Source organism: Tiliqua scincoides, chromosome 2 (assembly GCF_035046505.1).
Source record: "Tiliqua scincoides isolate rTilSci1 chromosome 2, rTilSci1.hap2, whole genome shotgun sequence".
NCBI lineage: Eukaryota > Metazoa > Chordata > Lepidosauria > Squamata > Scincidae > Tiliqua > Tiliqua scincoides.
The window spans coordinates 91,443,378-91,457,832 of NC_089822.1; the positions used below are offsets into that span (position 1 = coordinate 91,443,378).

The 14,455-nt window shown below is 42.2% G+C and overlaps 2 protein-coding genes across 4 annotated transcripts in view; both read left to right on the top strand.

The window, feature by feature from the left end:
* The window catches only part of LOC136638587 (zinc finger protein 585A-like), a 904,673-nt gene that overhangs the window by 754,263 nt on the left and 135,955 nt on the right, over positions 1–14,455 (top strand). The window lies entirely within an intron of this gene.
* Positions 1,738–10,044, top strand: KLF4 (KLF transcription factor 4). Of its 3 annotated transcripts, XM_066614543.1 has the most exons (5): positions 1,738–2,219; positions 2,404–2,527; positions 4,430–5,348; positions 5,442–5,606; positions 8,530–10,044. In XM_066614543.1, the coding sequence occupies exons 1-5, from the start codon at positions 2,215–2,217 to the stop codon at positions 8,703–8,705; spliced, it is 1,389 nt and encodes a 462-aa protein (XP_066470640.1). In that variant the 5' UTR covers positions 1,738–2,214; the 3' UTR covers positions 8,706–10,044. The 3 variants fall into 3 exon arrangements, with proteins under 3 accessions (XP_066470640.1, XP_066470638.1, XP_066470639.1); XM_066614541.1 differs by having other exon boundaries at positions 4,430–5,606; XM_066614542.1 differs by having other exon boundaries at positions 4,433–5,606.

The following is a 14,455-nucleotide window of genomic DNA, read 5'->3' on the forward strand; positions in this document are numbered from 1 at the left end:
AGTGTTCTGAATACAGCAGAATGCAAGAATAATATTTTGTACAACCAAATGCTGTCTGTGAATAACTTCTATATTTTAGAACTGCTCTAGAACAGGAAAGTTAGGCTGGGCTTCACAGCCCAATCCTATGCATGTCTACTCAGAAGTAAGTCCCATTACAGTCAATGGGGCTGACTCCCAGGAAAATGTGGATAGGATAGGGCTGTCAGTCAGCAACAGCAAACCCAAAATGGACATGATGGACAATGAACACAGAGCAAAACCACAGGTGTGCCTACTGTGATTAGGATCAAATACTAACTGCAGTTCTACCCCACATTACAGTACTGGGATTGTCCAGGGTGCCTCACCAGATAACACTGAAGACTGGTTAGGGTGGCAAACCATATTATGTGGCTTCCACACACTCTGTAGCATGTTAATATAGCTCTTGTTAATATATACTTGTGTCCCTAATGATATCACATGTGGGTCACTTTCACCCCAGTCAGAAAAGCAATGGGGTGGAAGTCTATACTTCACTTTTGAGAAATTTGTGGGGCAGGTCCTACCAACAGAAAAAAAATCCTGAATAAATTGGGGTGGCACAGTAATAGAACGTTAGGCTTTGACTAGGGAAACCTGACTTTGAATCTTGACTCAGGTATGAACTGCCCTGGGCAAATAAATGTCTCAGGCAAACCCATTTCACTGTTGTTGTTGTTGTGAGGTAAACACACTTCTGTGAGGTGAAATATTTTTGTGAGGGAAAGTAAAACCACTGCATGCACACTACCCCAAGATTCTTGGACAAAGGGCAGGACACACGTATGGTGAATAATGGTGATATATGGTGAACATGGTGAATCCAACTGAAGAGGGGTGCAAAGGTGTTACCATTTAAACCTGCCAGCCTCAACTGGCTGTCATGAAGATGGAAACTCTAGCCCAATCCTATGCATGTCTACTCAGAAGCAAGTTCCACTGAAGTCAATGGGGCTTACTCCCAGGTAAGTGCGGACAGGACTGGAGCCTTAGAGCCCAATCCTATGCATGTCTACTCAGAAGCAAGTCCCATTGTAGTCGAAGGGGCTTACTCCCAGGTAAGTGTGGAGAGGATTGCAGCTTCTTTCCACTACTCCCAATTGTGGGGGTGTGTATCTGGGTAGGTTACAGAACAGTGAGGGGGAATGCACTCTTTACATGTTCAGAGACACTCTTGTCTACTGCCCCTTTGCGGTGTTCTGACACGAGGAAGCAAAATTAAGGCTGCAATTCTATCCACACTTTCCTGGGAGTAAGCCCCACTGACTATAATGGGGCTTACTTCTGAGTAGGCATGCCTAGGGTTGGGCTCTAAACCCTCAGCCAACGTTCCACTCAGGCGCGCTTTCGCCTCATTCAGCTCCCCTCCCCCTCAGGTGCGCGAGACGGGGGCGAGAAAGAGCGAGGGAAAAAAACGACGACGGCTCGCGACTGCCTCTCGGGCTCCTCCTCGCTGGCGTCAGCACCGGGCGCGCGCTCCAAGCCAGCTGCTCTGCTGACGTCACGGCCCATCCCTAGTTCCTTTCTCGAGCTCTCTCCCTCCCCCCCACGTGTTGGAGAAAGAGTAGTTTGTGTTTTCCCCGTCGCCAGGGCGACGGCGCCCCGAGTCCCCGCGAGTGGGCGCGGCCCCGAGGGAGGGTGGGGCTGGGCGGGGCCGGCGTGGAGTTTATAAGTACGGAGGCGGCGGGCGCGCGGCTTGACAGTTCCGAAAAAAAGTCTCGGCGGTTTGAGCGACGCGCGCGCTGAGCTGGGAGAAGGGGTGAGCGCGTGAGAGCAAGAGCGCCGCCAGCCCCGCCCGCCCGCCTCTCAGCAGCTAGCCCAGGGACGCGCGGTGGCTGTGGGAGAACCAACAGAGCTCCCCTCATGGCAGCAGCGCGCGCAGGGAATCCCCAGGAATCGTCCCGCGCCCTCCAGCTGCTCGCGCTGCTGCTGCTGCTGCCTCGTTACGAAGCGGTTCCTGCTGCTGCTGCCGCCGCTCCTTGGCGGGGCTGCTGCTCCTCGTAGGGGTCGCTCCAAGCCTCCTTCGCAGCTTTGCACCCCGAGGACGACTGAAGGGGGGACTTAAAAAGCAGAACACTTAACAATCCGTTGCAATAGATACATATAGATATATACGTTTTGTATACGTTTGACTTGGATTGCCTGTTTCTCCTGCGCCTCCTGACCCAGCACTGGCTCCTGGCCACATTAATGAGGTGGGTGTCATTCCTTGCAGTGCTTTTAATTATATTATTATTTTTAAATTTCTCCTTTGAGGATGCTTGGATCTGATGTTTAAATGTGCTTAAGCCTTACCTACCTACCTACCTACCTACCTACTTCATCTGTCTGTCTGTGGATGATCCCATGGGTGATGTCTCCCCTCTGCCCTTCTTGCAGGCAGCCGCCCCTGGGCGAATTTGACATGGCACTCAGCGGCACCCTGCTCCCTTCCATCGCCACCTTCGCAGCGGGCACGACCAGCAGAGAGAAAGTCCTGAGGCAAGCAGCAGGTGCCAACAACGTGAGTACTGACTGGGGCTTGTTATTAGTACCACTTGGGCCTGACTTAATGGGTGCCTGCCTTGGCCTTTGTTTTCACCACCCATGCTCAGCCTTGGGGCGCGGAGTGGAAGAACAGACGAAAGTGCCCTCCAGCAGGTGCAGAGCGCCTTTCCCCCTTCACCCATCTGTAATTACCGTGACTCCCCACGCAGCAGGGAGTAGGGGACAGGACTTCTAAGATCAGAAGCAAACTTGAGCTTCAGCATCTCTTGCCTAGAAATTAGGCATTGGGCACTTCTTGGTCAAGGCAGAGAAAGAAAGAAACTCAGTTGACAGAAGAAAGCGGCATAAAAGAAAGAACAGAAGGCAGAATTCCCAAATCCTATGGAATGTGGAAAGGGATCGACCCTGAACAGAGCTCCAGTTGAGCACCTCAAAACAATCTTTTGCCTGATCACGTTTTTCCTAAAAGGAGCAAGACTGAAAGGCAGTAAAGGAAGTTAGAATTGGGGGGGGGGCACAAAAGAGGTATGCCCTGAATAAAATTGTAGTGATGTAATCCAACCTTCCTAAAAAAGCAAACAAAAACCCACCCTCTTCCCTTTCCCACACACTTTCCTGTCTCTGTTGCTCCTTGGCCCCTCACACTGCTTGGATTGTGCAGGCAAAGATCGTGAAGGCTCTCCACCTTCTGAATGGGCGTAGGCACTGCCTGGTGTTCAGACAGCCATCCTGAGAGATTCCAGCATGTGGCAGGGAAAGAAATGGGGATGGAAAGAGAACCGATATACCAGGAGTGAATACCGTGCAATAAATAAGCTGAAATATGTGGCATGTCGCAAACACACATCATGGGTGTGGGTGCCTATGTTTAATACATGGACAGCCTTTGGAAATATACACACCTACTCATGTGCCTAGGCTAGCTTTTCATTCTATCATCTCAAGCTACTAGCTTGTACCTACAGCTGCTGTTGTATAATGCATGTTGCTTTTGAGAACGCCTACATGTGTCTGATATGAAATGCAGGCAATCTAATGCGTTAATGTTGTATATGCAGCTATTTCAAAACCCATTCATTTGTATTAATCTTTGTGCTTTGCAGCTACATCAGAAAGCCACATAATTCCTTCCCTTTTTCTGTCACATATATTTATCACGGTGGTGTCTTGAATACATCTAAGTAGGAAAACATGATTTAGAAACAAGACTGTATACGTGACTGTACCAATAATATATATAGAATGGCTACGGAATGTGTAACCCAGTGGGCAAGGCTGCAAGTTGCTGCCTTAACTTTATTACCATGTCTTATGATTTTTTAGTGGAGATTTCAATGAGACATTTCAAGAATTTACAATTTAAAACCCTACAATTTCAAACTTCATTCTGATGGTCATTTTGACTTGCTACTTTAAGTCTTTATCCCCTAAAAATCGCTTAACATAAAATGGAAAGAGTGAATTGAGTGTTTGAATTTTGTGTTACATGTTGTGACTTGAAAATGCTTATAGTTTGCCCTAAAAGCTCATTCTGAAAGTAAAAAAGAACACCTAGTACAGGTATTTTTACCTAGTCTCATTATTGAAGATTTTAAGAAAGCATGTGGTAACTTTTATAATTTGACGGTTTGGCTTTGCAGTTCTCCAGTCAGTGTTTGATTTTATTGAGTCATGAGACCACTGATTTGAACAGATGCAAGCCTTCATTTGAAGCAGCGATGTACTATCTCAGCTAGGCACTTCAAGGAGTGGCTGCTAGTGTCTTCTGACCCTGATTTTGTTCTTTGCTGCTTTAAGTAATGCTTAGGTTTCATGATGTCTTTTCCTACCTGAGAAAGGGCTTTGGAAAATATTCAGTAAACATCCCCTAATAAAAGGTAAATCTTCACTAACACTATTTTCTGTTTTCTCCCCACAGAAGTGGAGGGAAGAACTATCTCACCTCAAGCGGATCCCCCCTGTGCTCACAGGACGGCCTTACGACCTCCCTTCCGAGGTGGAGAGCAACACCACAAGCAGCAGCGGTGGGGCTATGTCAAGGAGGGAGACAGAGGAGTTGAATGAGCTGTTGGACTTTGACTTCATCCTGTCCAACTCTCTGATGCCGCAGGAGCAGCCAACAGCTGCTGCCGCAGTGGTGAGCTCTGCTCCTGGCTCCTCACCCTCTGTCGCTAGTAGCAGCTGCCCACCTGTGAATGACTTCACCTACCAACTGCAGAGGGGAGATCACACTGGAGGCGGAGGGGGTATGCTATACAACAGGGAACAGACACCCGCTGCCCCTTTCAATCTGGCTGACATCAACGATGTGTCCCCCTCAGGTGGATTTGTAGCAGAGCTGATGAGGCCTGATCTGGACCCGGTTTATATGCAGCAGCAGCAACCACCCCAGCTGAGCAGCATGCAAGGGAAATATGTGGTGAAAGCCACAGTGAACATGGGGGAATACAATAACCATGTCAGTGTTGGCAGCAAGAACAACCCTGCTGCTGCCATTTCCCCTTGCACAGATGGACCTGTGCCACCTCCTATTTATAACCATGTACCCAGGATGTGCCAAAAAATCAAACAGGAGGCTGCTCCTTCTTGCACCATTGGTCAGTCCCATGGGAATACTCAGAGGGCCCAGCAGCATGATTTTCCTTTGGGACGGCCGCTGCCTAGCAGGACTAATCCTCCCTTGACTCCAGATGAGATAATGAATAGCAGAGACTGCCACCCTTCCCCACAGGGCTTAAGTCACCCACCTCTTCAGCTTCCTCCAGGCTACCACCCTGGCCCTGGATATCCACCTTTCCTTCCAGAACAGCTGCCACCAAGCGCACTTCAGTATCAAGGTCAGTCTTACTATCTAAATGTTTTTGGAGAGCCTTTAAATATGCCTCGCTTGGTACAAGGGATGATGCTGACTCCGCCCTCTTCACCTCTAGAGTTGATGCCCTCAGGAAGCTGTCTATCTGAAGAGACCAAGCCGAAGAGGGGACGGAGATCATGGCCCAGGAAAAGGACCGCAACACATACATGTGACTACGCAGGTTGTGGTAAAACATACACAAAGAGTTCTCACCTCAAGGCACACCTGCGGACCCACACAGGTAAAGCCAGTTCAATTACGTTATTAGGATCTTGGGCAGCCAAAACTGCCCTTGTCTGAAACAAGCTATCATATTGCCACATATGTGTAAACAAGAGCTTTGCACTTACAACTTTGTATGTACACATAATGTAGGTTGGTGAACATGGCTGGAAACAAATTTTCAGATTTAAAATGATACTATGGTAACACCATTGCCTGTGGTGTGTATACTCATTCCACTGTCAACCCTGCACATAAGTTTTCCAAATTTGTGGAGCATTTTGAAACTTGAAAAACCTGTTTTGAGAGATGGCAGCGGAACAAAAGAAATTAGTCTGTACGCTATGCTTCTTTCATTCCACTTTTAACTCTCTTAGGCTGGTTGGAAGCAGATAATAGTTTGAGATAATTGAAGGGGTTTGAAAGTCATGGTTTCTTACCATGCGTGCATACATGCACGCACCCCTCTCTACTCTTTGCCCCACAGACAAACTCTCTGGTCAAACAAGTTCTGCAGGTTTTAAAAATATTAAAAACTGACAGACCTATTTACCAGAGGTGAAAGTGGGATGAGCGTTAACGTGCCGAGGAGTAATTCTTTCAGAACATCTTCAGCTTTCTGATAAAAGTATTGCTTATGTCCAGCAATACTGTACATTACGAGCATTTTGTGTCGCCAGCCTCTGTGCCCTTGTGGTATTCCATTCACCTAACTGTATAAGCACAAATAAAAAATAGTAGTTTTTGTCTATTAGACATTAGTTTGATTTGTTTCTGTAAACCGCTTTGTGAACTTTTAGTTGAAAAGCGGTATATAAATACTGTTAATAATAATAATAATAATAATAGTTCCATCTTACTGGTGCATTGACTAGTGGGTTAAGGCTTTATCCGAGATACGAGGTTAAATATACAAAGCCCATTAAAATTGTGACTTTGCTTACAGATAGGAGGAGTTGGTTAAAATGGTGCTAAGTGACTCATCCATGGAAGAATTGTTTTGCAGATGCATAAGCTTTGCTTACCTGGCTATGGCAATGTGGCTAGTTAATTATAAGGTAGCTAAAAGTCCAGAGTGAATTAAGTATGTTTATCCTGATAACACCACTGAAGTTTTTCTGCTTGTGGGAATAGATGTTGCAAATAGTCATAATTTATTTTCTTGACCTTGTTGTTGTTTCTGGTTTACATTCTTGGGTCTCATTTTGATTTGCTCTAGTCAAGAAATGCTAGCTGATTGGCTATGTATGATCTTGGAAGCCACCTTCTAATTTGGAGCTGTTTTGATTTTGGTTGAAGCAGGACAGCCATCCCACAAACTGCTGAATTTAATTTCTTTATTTTGCTGAATAAAAGCAGCTGCCAGTCAGCAACAGACTTAGTTAATTAGCTTCAGAAAACATTCACTTCTGGATTTTCCAGGTAGCCATAGAAAGTGATAAAAATAATCACAGTTCTTGCTACTAAGGTTTCTTGCTATGAAATAACATTTTATTAATTATTGGTTCATTAAAGTGCACTAAAACCCTAACACTAAACATGTTTATTAGAAATTGGGCATAGCTTCAAGTAACCATGCTTGGAACTGCACTGTTCGTATGCTTTCCATTTCAGTGAGAAACTGATTTGTAAGAACCGGAACTCCCCAACAAATAATTTATAAATAAATAACAGTGTTGTGAAATACAGTAAGTTCCACTGAAAACCAGCTTACTTCTGAGAAAGAATACTTAGTATTGCTTTGTAAAGTAGTTAAGACCCCTGTCCTAAACATGTTTAAAACGGTTCTCATTGATTTCCACCTACATACAAGTATGGTAAGATTGCAGAGCATCAATAAAGTTAGGATATTTTTCTTTGAAAAACTGATATCAGTGCAAGTGCTCACTTTCTTCAGGCTAGAATGAAACTTAGTAGCAGATTGCTTAGACTTAGGAAAATGAGTTTTGGGAAACTCTTAATAGAGACGGTAACCTGTCTTGGTAAGAAAGGCGACTTTCCTTGTCAAAATTAATGAACAGCAAAGGATTTGCCATGGTGTTTTTAGTTCCCTGAAAAGTGCAGCTGTAAGGTTGCTTGATTGCTAAAGCTTTTGCTAGTTCTAATTGTGTGCTATAGTTTTCCCTAACTGTGTGCAGATTACCTAGGCTTTGTGGTCTTAATTCCTACATGCAAAATTAATTCTGGAAGCAGCTGAGGAAATGAATTTATTATGCTTGATCATATTGTCATGCAATTAGTAATCATCTCCATTGGGTCTGTATGCTTTAAATATTCTGAGTTTGGACAGGCTGGCAGCAGACAATATAGGCCATGTGACAGTTAGCATTGCTGGCTGTAGTGGGCACAGGCATTTCAAGTGTCTTAATAGCCCACAAAGACTTTTTCTAGGCTGCCTATCCCCACTCCTCTATGGCAATAATCCATGACCTAAAAGGGAAAAAAAGAACCTGCTTCCTTTGTCTGGTCACCTGGATGCAATTTTTATTAGCCACAGGTGACAAGGCAAGGGACTGTAGCATTTACAGGCCTGGCAAACTCATTCACTTCTTTTGTCCCATTACTTTTAATCAAACAAGTTCTACAGGCTTTTGAAAAACCTGAAAAACCAGTGAAGAGATTGCAGGATGGACAGTATGCACCACAGCAAATGATGTGTCTTACCTCAGTTATGTTATACCACCTAAAAGACTCTGAAAAAAATTGGTTTTCCATCATCAGATAAAGCAATCAACATGAATACAGTTCACTAACTCTTTCAACCAATTCATGTGCATTCAAATGTTCTGGTCTTTTAAATAAATAAATTTAGAGAGTGTGCAGCTATATATAACAGAGGTCTGTCACTGAAACAGATTTTTACTCATCAGGACATATTGACTGATTGCCCCAGTATCTGCACTAAAAACAGAAATAATTGATATGGCTCTTTATTTTTGAAGGTGAGAAGCCCTATCACTGTGACTGGGAAGGATGTGGCTGGAAATTTGCACGCTCCGATGAACTCACACGTCACTACAGAAAACACACGGGCCATCGCCCTTTCCAGTGCCAGAGGTGTGACAGAGCATTTTCCAGGTCTGACCACCTCGCCTTACATATGAAGAGACACTTTTAATAAAATATAGTGAACTTTTCCTTTACTGCCACGAGAGATTCAGTATTTGACAGCACAAAAGACTGTCTTCCACAAGAGGGGAGAACTCCACTTAAAGCACTACAAGGAATTCCAGCGAAGACTTCCAAAAAAAGCAGAAATGGACAACTTTTTTAAAAAAGCAATTGTGGAACTTATAAAAAACGGGGACAATGACTGGATTTTGTTTCATCATTCCATTTTTTAATCTGACTTGAATCTTTCTGGACTACAGAATGCCAATTGACTGGAAGTCAAGGATATCAGGGTTACCACAAACTGGTGGGGGAGGGAAGAATGGGAGGTTACATAGGGAGACTGTGGGTGAAGACAGATGTGACATTTGTAGAGCAGTGGGGATGCTTTGAAAACTCCTTTGCCACATTCAGTCCAAATATTTTCCTCTCCCACACTGAACTCTAAAAAACATAGTCCAACGTTGCACAAAACCCAGAGAATGCCCATGGCTTCTGAGACACATCCTCTTACCCCCCCCCCCAATTCCCAGAGCAGTTTTGCAACTGGTTTTTTTGAAAGGGGAAGTATGAACAAGCAAACAAACTGTATGTGATGTGCTTCAAAATCTTTAACATGTCTGAAGTGTTGGTGGTGAGGAGGGAGAGTGAGTGAGATACTTAACCTAGCATTTGACTTCATAGAATATGTGGCTGTCATGAACACTGCGGAGCTAGAAGGGGCCCAAGTTCACTCTGTGGATGAAGAACCCACTGTGACTTTTGTTGTGTCTGTCTTCAGCCTGCATTTCCTTAAGATTTTGTTTCAATGCAATATTGTAAATGTGTTGTAGTCTTGCAATTTCTTTTTCCTTCCAAAAGCCATTACTATGTCAAATGAGGAAGAAGAAATTCAGGTACAGAGTTGTGGTTCAAAGTCTATTTTCATGGTGCTGAATGACTTTTGGTTCTTAAGGTACCAAAAAGGAAGCCAAAGTTCTCAAACTGCTGCATATTTGACAAGGAAATACTTTTTTGTCTTCCGATCTACAGTTGACGACCTAAGTCAGGGTAATAAACCTGGTTTATTTGTGTGTTTTGTCTCTTAATCTTCTATGCAGACAGTCTGTAATGCACTGTGGTTTCAATGTGCAATAATTTGTACAATGGTTTATTCCCAAATATGCCTTAAGCGGAACAAATGTTTTTCTATATAGTTCTTTACTTAATAAATATGTAATATAAATTTGAGGAGACTTCTATTTTGTATATTTGTAAACTATGAAGTGAAAATGAACATTTTGTCAGAGTTTGTATTTTGCATATTCACGCTAAAATAACTTTTAAATAAACCTATTTTATCTGAATGGCTTATTCTGGCATTTTGTAATAACATTCATGATTTCTTATGTATGGCCCTTAGCACTGCTAACATTTAAAGAGTTGATATTAAGGAATGTATTGATTATCTGTATTGCTTATAGTACAATACAATGCATGTTTGCTCAGGTCCACAATCCACTGGGGCTTATTCTTTAGTAAATTATGCTAGGCTTCAGTCCTACTCACCAGGAAGCAAGCCTAAGTTAAGCATAAGATGAGCCTGTGAATCCATTTTACCACTGTTAATGGGAGGGGAGAATCCAAATCACACTCCCTTGGAGTCTTTTTAGTCAGTGTATTTTCGATAAATAAGGACTGAGGAAGACAAAAGTTCCATTTAGTGTTACATTTGAGTCTCAACAGTAAGGCATACATGTAAGGGAAACTTACAGGTACAACACAAAGGCTACCTTCTGCTACTGTATATAGTGTAATTGTAGGAAAGATGATTTTAACATCCCACAAAACTTTTTTAAAAATCCTTAAAATTATGGATAATGAATCCAAGTAGAGTTTAAATTATTTTGCATATAATGAATGTAGCTTTCATAATGCAGTTCCCTAACAGTAGACCAGACAGTTGGTTTAAGGGAAGTCAAAAATCAGTTATGTTTCAGGGATCTCTTTCTGCTCATTGGCTGACCAAACAGTGCAGGCAAAAAAAAAGAAATGAGGCCAAATACTCAGGGTTTATTTAACACCTTGTGTATTCAGGTGTTTGACCTATCTCAGTTCCTGTAACCACCATAGAGTATTATAATAATGAAAAAAGGAAAAAAGTAGCTTGCCCTGAGGACCAATATTGGGTATTTCAACAGGGACTTCCCTGGGGCTCAGCTCATTCTTAATCATATACCAATTTGATCTAGCAGAATAAAGGATTCTTCACAGGATCAGGTTTACAATTTGTGGTTATTAAAACCCTTCTAAAGTCAGCTGCCTTTCTATTTTCCATGTGCAAGTGGGGAACTTTTTATTAAGACATACTGATCATATTGCTTAGGTGTGGATAGTTAGTAGAAGGTTCATTATTTCAGGTGTAGATGAAGAATGCCATTCAGCCTGCCACTTTTGTGTGTTTTTTGGGTATTTGCAAGTTTGACAGCAGCACCCCTCCAATTGCTTTGGAGTTTAAAATGCTCCTTATCGCTCATTCCTTCTTTTTCATTAAAAGGCCATCATAATGGTTTCAAGAGAAAATGACTCAGAAATTTTTAAGAAGTCATTGACATTTTCTTCAGAAATGTGTTATAGTAAACTGCAAGTGTGTTAAGAGGTTATATAATTTTGACACGTTGTTTGTTGTTTCTGTACTTTTTAGTATTTCAAAGTTTTCTTCCTTTAGTAATTCAAGGTTGTATTCATCAAGTTGTCCTGTTTGTTGCCACTATGACATGAGGTAAATTAGGATAATCACTGGCCCAAAGCTACGAAGCACAATGAGTAGCTAGGGGTGAAGGTACTTATGAGCCGCAGGGCCACTTTGGGAGCACCATCTCGGACTGCAATCCAAATGCACTATTTCTAGCTGGGATAGAGCTTGGAGAAGAAAAATACACCTTTCTGATAGAGGTGGCACAAATTGGCTATAGAGACCACAATGTTAATAGGATGGTTTCTGCCCTTCCCATAAGCTGATCAGTCTGTACTTGAGAACTACTAAAGGCAACAATTTTACAAACATACAGAAGGATTTTGTTTCGACATATAAGTCAGACAAGCGTACATGAAGTATGGGGAAGAAGGAAGGACAATTAGATTAATGAGCATTTCATTTGCCATTATGTCTATTCGGCATGTTGTGCAGCCAGAAGGAATTCACACTGCAACTAAGGATAAACTAAGAATTATCCCATATATATGTATATGACATCAGTTGTCTTGGTTCTCCCTGAGCTAAGTTCAGCACTCTCCATCACACTGGCTGCTCTCAATTAGGCTATTAAGAGCAGCTCTTGACTAACCAGAGAAGCCTCTCACAGCTTTCTGTGGTCAGACCCTTTTATACCTTCAGTTTCTCACCCTTTATTGAGCTCAGTGATTTCCTGACAGGACACTTGGTGGGAAATGTATGAACCCAAGTCTATTATTATTATTATTATTAACAACAGTATTTATATACCGCTTTTCAACTAAAAGTTCACAAAGCGGTTTACAGAGAAAAATCAAATAACTAAATGGCTCCCTGTCCCAAAAGGGCTCACAATCTAAAAAGTCCCAATCCAGGACATAAAACATTGCTTTTTGTAGCCATGTTTGCCTGTTCAGATTTTATGTATACAATGATCTAAGCCAGTGGTTCTCAAACTTTTTAGCATCAGGACCCACCTAAAAAAAGTTTACCTCTGTGGTTATAATAGTGATTGGGCAGCAGTGCTCCCCCAAGTAGCAGGTTGTTTGAGCCTTCATGCACATAGCCTAATCTACTCTGTCAGTTTCACAAACTACCAACAATTGTGTTGTGACCCACTGGTGTGCCATGAAGCCACAGTTTGAGAAACAATGATCTAATGTTAAAGATAACATACTTATACAAAATCCAGCAGACAACATACTGAAATAGGCTTCGTGAAAGCATATAGATAGATGGCCCTCTATTAAATTGCAGCTTAGAGAAATTAGTTCTAATACAGTATTGACAGTGATGCTTTGTACTGTGAACTGCAAGTGGATTCTTGCTTACAGCATTAAAGCAGTTTCTATTTCTAAAAAAATGTAAACACAGTTCCTTAATAATGAACATCTAATTTACATTAGTATCTGGCTGTTGATGTGTTATGCCTTAGTTTTATATTTGCTCATAAATAGTATTTTGCTTGCATTTGCCCTAGTCTTAAAACAATACTTTGGTGGGAGGAAAGAAAACAAAACAATGACCAAAGGCTCCTTCCCACTTAGTGTGACTTTGTTAGAAATGAAACACAGATCCAAGAAGTTCAATATGTTAAATACTTCACTGTGCCTTTAAACTTTATTTAAGCTTCTGTACATTGTTCTGGATGAGTGCCAGGCAACACTCCTTAATGCGTAATGTGTAAGACAGCCCTTGAGAGAGAACCCTTGTTCTTTAAGAGGTCTCCAGGTGGGGGGGGGGGGGGAAGAATAATTGACACAAGCAGTTGTAATTTGAAAGGCAGGTGTAGCTAAAAATAACATGGTGTGTTAGCCACCTGTTTCATTATATGCTGTGGTTCCTGGAGCAAAGAGAACATCAATAGAGCTGGAGTAACAATACATCTGCAGCAAATGCATCATTTTAGAGCATGCTTGGGGGGAGAAAAACCAAACAATTTTGTTGCACAATAACTTCAAAAAAATGGCACTCCATTTCCAGCTACAATAGAGTTCTTACTATTCAAAACCTACTTCACTGAGGACTGGTTTGCACATGTATGTACATTGCTCGACGACTTCTGCTAAAAGCAAGAATGAATTTAACTTAAAAGCAAACCATTTGAAGAGATATGAAGATCCTAGATCTGCTGTGTTTGACATATGAAAGTTCATTCTTTGCAAGCAACTCATCATTTGATGTTGCAGCCAACAAGGGGTGAACACACAGGAACATAAGCAGACATTTTGGAGCCCTGGGTTATTTCAACCAACATAGAAGTAAGGTTCGCAGATAGGGCTAAAGCCCTGATCAATAATAAAGAGGGTACAGCCAGTGTTCCTCCATCAGTCAAAAGCACAAAACTTCTCACTCAGCCATTGCGGTACATCAGTCCCAAGAGCTATACCTTAGAGGCTGTGCTTGCCACACTACCCTAGCTACAGCCATGTGAGCATGCATGTAAGAATCTCATCGAAAGAAGCACACTTCAAACAGAAAACTGATACAAATGTCACAAGATGTTGAGGGGTTCCATCCAATTGTGAGCTAATGTGTGACGAAATGTGCTGAGAGGAGAGAGCGAGAGAGAAGAGTGGAGAAGCATGAGGGTGGAGAGATGGAAACTCATACGCCATCCTAATGGCCCATCAGCATGGCTTGAAAATGAATGCCTAATATACAGTTATAATGGAATCACTCTTACCTATATCACTCTCGCTAAGCACTAAGACAGCAATTTCTCTCTCCCTTGCTCCATGCTAAAACAGGGCATTCTGAGAAAGCTATAATTCAATTCCTTCTAGCAGGTGATGTAGAGCATACAACCCTCTCAGTCGCACAGTTCCTAAATTTGAGTAATTTGAATCAAGCCAAGCTTTCTGTAGCAAGTAATCGCTGAGTACATTACATATTTGGCAGTATCTGCAGAGTAACTGATTTGTTTTGTTTTGTTTTTAAATATTACATGTTTGTATGTAAAATGTATTGTATGTTTGTATCTGTGTCTACACGTAAGTGTGCACATATACATATATCTGTGTATTACTTAGGTTTATATTCTC

What these genes read in the sequence shown, in the direction of transcription:
- KLF4 (XM_066614541.1), top strand. An exon ending in AAGCAGCAGGTGCCAACAAC is followed by an intron (nt 2,528 to 4,429) that starts GTGAGTACTGAC and finishes TTCTCCCCACAG; the next exon opens with AAGTGGAGGGAAGAACTATC. An exon ending in ACACCTGCGGACCCACACAG is followed by an intron (nt 5,607 to 8,529) that starts GTAAAGCCAGTT and finishes TTATTTTTGAAG; the next exon opens with GTGAGAAGCCCTATCACTGT.